General features: G+C 54.7%; 1 protein-coding gene across 2 annotated transcripts; it reads right to left on the reverse strand.

Annotated features, from left to right (window-relative positions):
• Window positions 1-650: 650 nt before the first annotated feature.
• LOC101757946 (BTB/POZ domain-containing protein At5g66560) lies at window positions 651-4,002 on the reverse strand. Of its 2 annotated transcripts, XM_012843136.3 has the most exons (5): window positions 3,843-4,002; window positions 3,538-3,739; window positions 3,362-3,431; window positions 2,010-3,269; window positions 651-1,863 (listed from the first exon to the last, which is right to left on the reverse strand). In XM_012843136.3, exons 2-5 carry the CDS (start codon window positions 3,579-3,581, stop codon window positions 1,297-1,299), a joined length of 1,941 nt encoding a protein of 646 aa, XP_012698590.1. In that variant the 5' UTR covers window positions 3,582-3,739; window positions 3,843-4,002; the 3' UTR covers window positions 651-1,296. The 2 variants fall into 2 exon arrangements, with proteins under 2 accessions (XP_012698590.1, XP_014660090.1); XM_014804604.2 differs by having other exon boundaries at window positions 3,538-4,002.
• Between the last annotated feature and the right edge of the window lie 5,803 nt (window positions 4,003-9,805).

Below are 9,805 nucleotides of genomic sequence, written 5' to 3' on the forward strand. Positions count from 1 at the left end.
GAGCCTTGTGAGAGCGCAATTTGCGGAGCTGTCGGGCAGCGTGAGAAGCGTGATCCCCAAATGACATGCATGTAAAGCATATTCCAGGAATGTAGTGGTTGTATAGGAGTAAATGTGTAATGTAGAGTGCCCCTCGAGACACTATAAAGAGGAGCCCCACCTCATTGTAAATTTTACGCTTATTCTCATGGGAAGTAAGAATACAAGAACAAACTACGCTTGTTGTGTTGAACCTTGAGCGAGGTTAAGGTACAACAATCAGCGCAGCACTGTGCTACCAAAAGCTGTTGGTGTCGCGGTACGAAGGTTTGGCAGTAGTATTGAGGTGTATGAAGGTTTGGTAGCAATATTGAGATCCCATTCCAATTAGAGTTGCTCTATGTCGATTTGGATTGTCAAATTGTGAGTTATCTTGGTGTTGGCATCCGTTAGGGGTACTGTTGTTGCTTTGTTATACCTATTCTGAAATTATTTTTTTTAATATAATCGGCAGATCTCTAATCGTTTGTTTAAAAAACAAGCAGATTGGAGGGGCACGGTAAAATGCGCGCATAAAGTTTTGGTCACCCACCAAGCAAAGAGAAGTGGGAGTGCAGCCAATGGCTGACATACAGTTGGTTGGTCGTGGTTGTCAGATAGGCTAGAAAATGGATCACCCATAGCAGATTGAGTGCTTCTGCAACAATTCAGGCTTTGTGCAATGAGCAACCAACACACACTTCAAGGTACAGGGGAAGATGACGAGACCAACGAATGTACTGGCCAGATGTCATGTTCAGAACACAAGCTTTGTCATGTAGGGCTGTAGGCTATTCCCGGTGAGCCTGGCAAGATTGGCACGTGTACTGCAATCTGATGAAACCCTGACAGGTCCGGTGTTGACGACTGTCCTTTGTATAGCATCCATGTAACATGTCAAACGGAGCAGTAGCAGACAATTGGACATGCACGGAATGGAGTGGTAGAAACGAGCGGAACCAAAACCTGCCTTGCTACATTACAAACCGCCTCCTACATTACAGACAATGCACACGGATCCTTAGCCCTCTCATGCCGGCACGGAAGGCCATGGCAATATGGTGCCTTTCAGTTTCAGGTCCACGGATCAGAGATGAAAATGTGCAGGACCTGAGATCTTGGATCTCTCCAACAGTTAAGAATCAGGAACTTCTCAGACATTCTCAATTCCATTGCTGCTGATTCCCAATCGGTTGGTTTGCGATTGCTTGAAATTTTTCGTGCTTTCTGAAGCTAGCACCAGAGGATACCGACGAGTCCTGCAACTGAACGTATGGGCTACGGGCTCATCCCGATCCTGGATGCCCTGGACGCCACCACATTGCGCGCGTGCGAGTCGCACACCTGCGTGCTGAACTTGCACCCGTGCCGCGCCCTCCACCCGCCGACCGCGGGCCCGGACAAATCGCCGCCGTCCGCGCTGCGACCTCCGGGCGACCGGCCGCCGCTGCCGCTGCCGCTGCTGCCGTCGATCTTCTTGATGGCCCTGCGCATGCTGGAGCACTCGCGCTCCAGCTCCTGCACCCGGCTCGCCACGCTGTCCATGTCCAACCGCAGCACCTGGCTCTCCTGCGCCAGTACCGTCGCGCCCCGCCACTCGCCGGAGACCGGGCGCTGCTGCCGCATCGCGCGCGGAGGCACGGCGCTGGCGCCGGCGGGGGCGAGCAGCGTGCCCGTGATGGCGCGGCGGAGCTGTAGCTGCTCGAAGAAGAGCACCTGAAGCACGGCGCGCAGCGGGAGGCGCTCGTTCTGCGCCGCGTGCGTGCACGCCTCCACCGTCAGCTTCCGGCAGTCCACCACGCCCACCACCCTGTCCCGCTCCTCCGCCGTCAGCCGTGGGTGCGCCTGCACACCAAATCACCCAAAAAGGAGATGAGATCTTTGGCAGCGACACCTCGAAAGGAGCCATCTTTTCTTTGTCCTTTTAACGTGGACGACATGCTGCTGGCCTGCTACATACTGCGTGGTGACCTGTCAGCGCGCGCGCGTACCTTGAGGTAGATGTCGACGGCGCGGTAGACGCCGTCGTTGTAGATGCGGGCGTGGTCGGGCAACGACAGCGCGAGCTCGCAGAACTTGGCCGGCTTCAGGTTGGCGTCGGACGCGACCTCGGCGAGGTAGCTGTCCACCAGCTTGCCCACTTGCACCATAGCCACGGCGGACGGCCGCGACACCTCGGCGCCGGCCTCCTCCTCGACCTCGATCGCCGCCGAAGACGACGCGAAGCCGCCGATCTCCTCCTCGGCGAGGAAGTACCCGACGATCCGCTCGACGCAGTCGACGTCGTAGAGCGTCTCCGCGGCGCCGGAGTAGCTCGGGATGAGCACGTCCTCCAGCGTGGCCTGCTCCAGCTGCGTGGCGGCCTTCCGCTCCAGCGCCGCGCGCGCCGCGTCCGAGGCGCGCAGGATGTGCGCCGTCCGGAGCAGCGCGAACAGGAACTTGGCGGTGACCACGCGCCCGGAGCACCTGTCGGCGGGGAGGCTCGCGACCACCGCCTCCAGGAGCTCCTTCTGCTCCACCTCCGACGACACGGGCGCGGACGCGAGGCGCCGGCGCATGGACCTGGACAACCCCGGGATGGTTCCCCTAGCGTAGGACACGAGGCAGCTCTCCCGGGCCTCCGCCCTGACGTCGTCGCGCGCGGCCATGGCCGCCATAACCCGCTTGTACATGCGCAAGCCGAGCACGGCCAGGTCGTCGAACCAGGACCGCGACGTGGCCGACGAGCGCGCGGCAATGGCCTCGACGCAGCGGGCCACAATGCCGAGCTCCTCGGCGAGCGGCAGCAGCTCCTCGCAGGACTTGAGCGCCTTGGTGGCGTCGCCGGGGTGCTGGAGCACGGTCTTGTCCAGGTAGGCCTCCGCGCGCGCCGCGAGGTTGTCCTCGGCGTGGTCCTCCGTCATCTCCAAGTACTCGGCGGCGCACCGCAGCGGCGCGACGTTCCAGGCGGTGAGGTCGACGCGGACGCCGTAGCAGAACTTGGCCGCCGCCTCGAACGTGCCCGGCCCGCCCGGGAAATCCGGGAACGCAATGCTGTACACCTGCCCGTCGTCCTCCCTCCTAACCTGCTGCTCCTCGGCCCCCTCCTCCTCCTCATCGTCGGCTTCCTCAATCTCCGTTTCCGCAGCACCGTCATCGCCGGAATCGCCTCCGTCACTACTCCTCCGCCGCCGCCGTCCCCGCGCCGGACGCTGCTCCTCTTGCTCGGTGAGCATGCGGTGGATCTTCCGGCTCTTGGCCATGAGCGGGAACTGCGCGCCGCAAAAGCCTCAGCGAAATTTCATCGAGCACAACGCATTGTAACACAAAATTCCCCAAGAAACAGAGCAGAGACGGAGCGTACCTTGTGGAGGTGGAAGGTCATGTCATGCACCTCGAAGACGACGTCGCTGGGCAGCCCGGTGGTGCAGAACCTATCGCGAAACGGAGAACCCATCAAGAAAGCACACGGAAGCAAGCGCAATCCCGCATCAAACCACCGCAATTCAAGTACTATCCGAGCAGCCGATGGCTACTCACCATGCCTGGGCCCTCGACGAGCCGTGCCGTACCGACGCCGACATGGCCGCTGCTGCCCTGCCCTCTACGCTCCGTCAAACTACGATCCGGGAGAAGAGGAAGAAGGGAGAAGACGAAGGCATCTACTGCATCCACCCCGTCGCTCGTCGCCGTATGATTTGGGGCGGCCGGACGGGTAGGTGTGGCGATTCAGGGCGCCTACCTGGCGAAATTAAATCGGCATCAGAATCCCACTCCTCCCCAGTGCCAGCAGCAGGAAGTTATTGCTGGGGATAAACAAGGGAGGAGGACAGCCAGCCGATGACATGTATGGAAAGCTACGTCTCGTTGCCGCCCTCGTGGTTTAGTTAGATATCTTCGCTCATCGTTGATCCGCCGTTGGCTGCCGCCGCTTATCTACTGCCTTTTTTTTGCTTGTGTTCTCTCGGCTGGGGAGGAGGGTGATGAGGTGTGCGCTAACCACTCCATGTCAGGGGTAAGCGCGGGAGGAAACAGGAAACCACCATTGGTGGGGGCCAGTAAAAGATCGTTTGGAAACGCTTGGAAAGTTCTTGGGGGTAGACTTGCACCTGCAGACCTGCTTGCGCTGCCGGTCTAGGCCTCCTCTAGCTCTAGGGTCTACGGCTTGGATTTGGACAGCAAAGACAAGTGTAAAGGGAAAAGGAAATGAGAGAGGAGGAAAAGGCAGGGCGGCTCTTTCTTGCGTCAACCAACACCCAATAAGGGGCTGTTTGGATACGAGGTGCTAAACTTTAACAGTGTCACATCGGATATTCGGATGCTAATTAAGAGGACTAAACATGAGCTAATTATAAAACTAATTGCAGAACCTTGTGCTAATTCGTGAGACGAATCTACTAAGCATAATTAATCCATCATTAGCAAATGGTTACTGTAGCACCACATTGTCAAATCATGGACTAATTAGACTTAATAGATTCGTCTCGCGAATTATACTCCATCTGTGCAATTAGTTTTGTAATTAGCTTATGTTTAGTATTCCTAATTAGCATCCAAACATTCGATGTGACAGGTGTTAAATTTTAATAGGGTGTTCCCAAACACCCCCTAAAGCTTTGTAAAAGGAAGGAGGTGGAAAGAGATGTGGATGCCGAAACAATTTGCAGCAACGATCCATCAATGTACGGCGAAGCCGAAAAATGAACAGAACCCATGCAGCAAAATTCTATTTGGCGGGGGCAAAGCTTTCACCTGCGTCAGGTACCTGAAGCAAGCTGCAAACAGAACCCATGCACGCCTCAGCGGAATTTCATCGAGCACAACGCATTGGAACACAAAATTCCCCGAGAAAGCACGCAGGTGCAGTTGTTCATTTGCAGCAACGATCCATCAATGGACGGCGAAGCCGAAAAATGAACAACCCGCCGGCCGTGGCGCGCGTCCACCCGCAAACAGAACCATCAGGAGTCTGTGCATGTTAGGTGCTGAGGGCAGACTGGCGAGCAATCTTAACTGTAAAGCGGAATACGGCTACCAATACAGTAATACGAGTAGTACACCGCACTCCATGTACATTTGTTTTTTTACCAAAACTTGTGACCTTTTCCCGCTTTTTTGCTTTCATTCAGGCGGCCAGATGGGAACGAACTGTCTGAAACCTGAACGAAACCGTCTCTGCTTTACCGCTGGCCGTTTCGTTTTCTCGCCGACGTCTCCCTTTTCACGGTCGTTTTCCAGCCAGCCCTGCGCCCCCGGCACGAGCGACATGCCGTGGCAACGGCGCGCACGCGCATTCAAGATGAGCGACCGGTCCGCGCCGGGTGGACGCGCGCCACGGCCGGCGGGTTCTGTTTGCAGCTTGCTTCAGGTACCCGACGGAGGTGAAAGCTTTGCCCCCGCCAAATAGCTGCAAAAAATGAAAATATTCGCAGCAGCTGAAACTCTCAAGGACTAGGAGATGACTGAACTGAAGTACCGTTGCAATTCTGTGACTGTGAACACACACACACACACACACACACACACACACACACACACACACACACACACACACACACTATATGGTCAAATGCATTTTGTTGGATCCAAATCAGGGATGAGCTGATCAACTGAAGGCTGCTACAGCTAGCGCGAAAGATTGGTCTAGTAATGGCGAGCTGCCCCAACTGCGTCCCCCGCAGCAGTTTTTTTTTTTGAAACATTGGCACTTGCATTTAAGATTAGAAGAAGAGAGGTTTTAGTTCAACGATTACAATCCCCCGCAGCAGTGAAACTACTGTTCCGGCACTAACTGAACAACACTGCTTGTGATGCAGACGGTCCGTACAGTGATACGGACCAACCTTCTCGGCCGGGTTCCGGTATCCATTAATTGCTGCTCTGGATTCTTGTTTCTTGGGATCATTTCAGGGCTGCGCATGAATTCGCCTGGGGCCCTGGAGTCTTGGACCGCTCGTTGGTTGGCGTGGATTTTGTCTCTTGTGCTAGCTCTTCGGCGATCGGCAGCCTATTCGATCTGTACCACAGCGACGATTGTAACAATGGCGAGGTAGAGGCCAACAAAGGATGGAGCATGAGAAGCAGTTTGTGTGATTGGCTGATTGTCTCCCCGGACAGCAGGTTTTGAGCTGGCTTGCTTGGTCGCCTGAGTTAAGCTGTCGACCCCATAATTGTCCTGCCTCCTAGCCATGCATGCTTGCTGGTATGGGGGGCTCCGGAACGTCTCGTCCCAACCGGCCACGGGCAACGAGGCACAACGTAGGAGTACAGGGTAAACGTCTCGTTACCTTTTGCAGCTACCTGAATCCGGCCTCCACGCTCTCGATCCGCTCGTAACCACCGATATCGTTTAGAGAGGGACTCGAAACGCCGAGTCGCCGAGGTAGTTGGCCCTTGGCCGTGCTCGACTGCTCGCTGAGCGGAGCCGCCGCACCGGGAGGGAACGCCTGTACACATGCGGTGGGATTTGGCCCGGCGAGCGGCGACAGGGGAGAAAAAGAGAAAAGCGTCGAAAGGATGGGTAACCCACCGCCTGCTTTTCCCATGCAAATCTGCCCCCGGAGGGTAGCAGCAGCGTGTTTTCTTCCCCGGCCCGGGCATGCATCATCATATTCATGCGCGCTCTCCTTTTCTGGTGCCACCATGCACCAACCTTTTCTGTCGCAATGATACAAAGGAGCCAGCGGTCGCCGTCGGCTTGGCTTCAACAGGGGATTGTTTGGTTTGCCCTTACTTATTTTAGCATTAAAACTTATTTATTTTAAGGAAATAAAGTTTAGTCCCTTTGTTTGGTTCTAAGGGCTAAACAACATTTAATGTTCACTCCTGATCATTGGTGCGAGGGGAAGAGAGAGGGAAGCATACAAGTAATTAATGAGGGCAGGAGGTGTCCATGCTCCAGTTTAACCCCTATAAGCAACCCTTTGATGACTTATGGACTAATGTTTATGGCTAAAGTTTAGTCAAATAAGTAGGAGTGTTTGGAAATTTAGGAACTAAAATGGACTAAGGGCAAACCAAACACCCTAAACCGGCAACATTTTGGCCAGGACCTAACCGACGAAGCTTTGCGCGCGCATGCGCCGGATCCCCGGACTGATGAAGGGCAGCAGCGTGTATTGCAAGTGAAGGCGATCGAGATGGAGCTAAATAAGCTTGCACTATAATCGATAGTAAGTAGATTATTCCACTGTTTGGTGCAGTGTCATTGTCATCTAGCCTCGACCTCGATCGGCATGTTTGGGTAGAAAGGAGTTGGGTAGCTGCCGGGAACGGAACTACCTGTGCTGTAACTGTATGCTGCTGACTGCTGTTTAACTACCCATCACAACGTGACGTCAGAGCTTCTGGCAGCGATCGGTCGCCTTCTACTATCTGCAATCTGCGTATCCTTTTCACATTTCATACCCTACTCGTGCATTTATTTCTTCCTTATTTGACACGTGCAATCTCTTGAGGAAATCCTGAACATTTTAAAAACATAAGCTCGAATTCGCAGTACCACCTCAACTTTCATCCTTCCTTGACCTTAAAAGGAAGGATGATTGGTGCGACCTAGCCAAAATCAACCACGAGGACCAGTGTAACTGTATGCTGCTGACTGTTGTTTAACTACCCATCACCACGTGACGTCAAAGCTTCTGGCAGCGACTGGCCGCCTTCTGCTATCTGCAATCTGCTTATCCTCTTCACATTTCATGCCCTACTCGTGCATTTTTTTCTTCCTTATTTGACACGAGCAAATCTTTTGAGGAAATCCTGAACATTTTAAAAACATAAACCCGAATTCGTAGTACCACCTCAACTTTCATCCTTCCTTGACCTTAAAAGGACGGATGATTGGTGCGACCTAGTCAAAATCAACCACGAGGACCAGCCACCGGGGACGATGTAGTCTGACAGTTGGCTGCAGCCAAGAACTCTGGATTTTTCATCAGAAGCTTTGCTATCAGTTAACATACAGGAACAACACTGAGAGACTGCCAGACTCACACGATTTCATACCAAGCGCTCAGATGCGAAGACTGTTATCATGATTGCAGTTTGATGCTCCTCTATCCGACATAGGATGCTTCAGATGCGGTTTGCATTTGGTCTGAACTCTGAAGCACTGGATATTGATATGGCTATTGAACGTGTGCTGGCGCGCTGCAAACCTGCATCGCTTCCCTTAGTGGCACTTGGATTTCGGCAGTGGCCGGCGAGATAGCGAATCGAACAACGACCATCATCTCCGGGGCACGTCGGGCGGCGCTAAGAAAAGCTCGATGCTAATGGAAGGGAATAGAGCTCCAGCCAAAGGAGTGACAGACGGGACGCCATAGATGATGTCAATCAGCTCCGCTAAGTGTGTGTTTGGATGGAGAAACAAGTGGGACTGGAGATGACATCTTTTTTTAGAGATGAGATGATTCCAGTTAGTGTTTGGTTGGAGGGATATGGGCGTTCCAATTTTGTTGTTTTGGTTGGTGGGACGAGGACAAGTGAAATAAACGGTGTTTGTATTCCGTTAGCCGCGGCCCACGTGCCAGCCTCCCTTCCCAATCTTCTTCTTCCTCTGTTATTTCCTGTTTCCCCCTTCCTCTGTCAAAACTGCCAACCAGTCTTGAAATTCGACATCCATGTTGAATTCCAACTCAATCAATTGCAATAGAAGCTTCCTTGATATCTCGCGAATCCATTTTGACTACTCATTCTCATAAATTCATGGACGGACGAGCCAAATCAAGGAGGCGCAGCCCGGCCATGGACGCGCCGCCGCCCCCAGAGCTCCGCTCCCCCTTCCTCCGCCACCCGACCATGGACGCGCCGCTGCCCCCGGAGCTCCACTCCCCCCTTCCTCCGCCTCCTTCGCCTCCGCGGGCACGACCCCCGGCCTCCTCCCGAGCTCCTGCTCGCCCTCGCCTGGATGCGCCGCCAGCCACCGCCTCCTGGCCCCGAGCCGCGTTGTGCCCGCCACCCGCCACAGCCGGCCCCTGCGGGCCAAGCCGCCCGACTGCCGCCTAGCGCCGCTACCCAGGCCCGGCCGTCGCCCCTGCGCCGCCGCCCGTCGCCCCACGCGCCTGCCGCTGTGCCCCTGGCCCGCGCCACACCGCCGCCGCCCGCGTCCTTGGTCGGCCGCCGCTACCGCCTGGCCTGGCCGCCGCCGGACAGAGCCATCCAGGGGCACGCAAGGAGGAACGGAGGGGTGGGCGGGCACGAGGAGACGTGCGGGCGCGAGGAGACGGAGGGAGACGCCGTGCACGGGGGATGGATGCGTCCGTGAGTTTTGGAGGGACCGTCTCTCCATCCCATCCCGTCTCTTCATCCAAATACACCCTAACTGAAGGAGGAGGGCCCGCAGCCGAGCTCCTGGAGAAATAGGAGGAGCAGGTGGGCGGCGGCCCAATTTTACCTCCACCGCCACCGCGAATTCGAAGAGGTTGAGATCGACGAGGAGAAATAAGAGACACACTGAACTGTAGGAAACACGCTCAGATAAGAGAAGGGGCACACTGCCAAATGATATTTCATTTCAAGAGAGAAAAAAATAAAATCACTGGAAGTTAGAATTGAGACATTCATTGAATACATCCTTTAGCACAAAACCAATTCATTTTCAGCTAGCACAGACAGATAAGCATGTACTGTATCAAAATTCACCTTAATTAGCGATGCAAAGTTGCAAGAAAAGCAAACAGTACCTAACTAAATTCACCATCCCTTCTTGTCACAAAAAAGTGCCAAACCCACCAGCTCGTGCCCAGCACAAGCTAGCAGTAATTGCCATACCTTCCATTTTCAGCTATTCCCATCAGTATATATTGAG

The sequence above is a fragment of the Setaria italica genome, chromosome IX (assembly GCF_000263155.2).
Source record: "Setaria italica strain Yugu1 chromosome IX, Setaria_italica_v2.0, whole genome shotgun sequence".
In the NCBI taxonomy this organism is placed as follows: Eukaryota; Viridiplantae; Streptophyta; class Magnoliopsida; order Poales; family Poaceae; genus Setaria; species Setaria italica.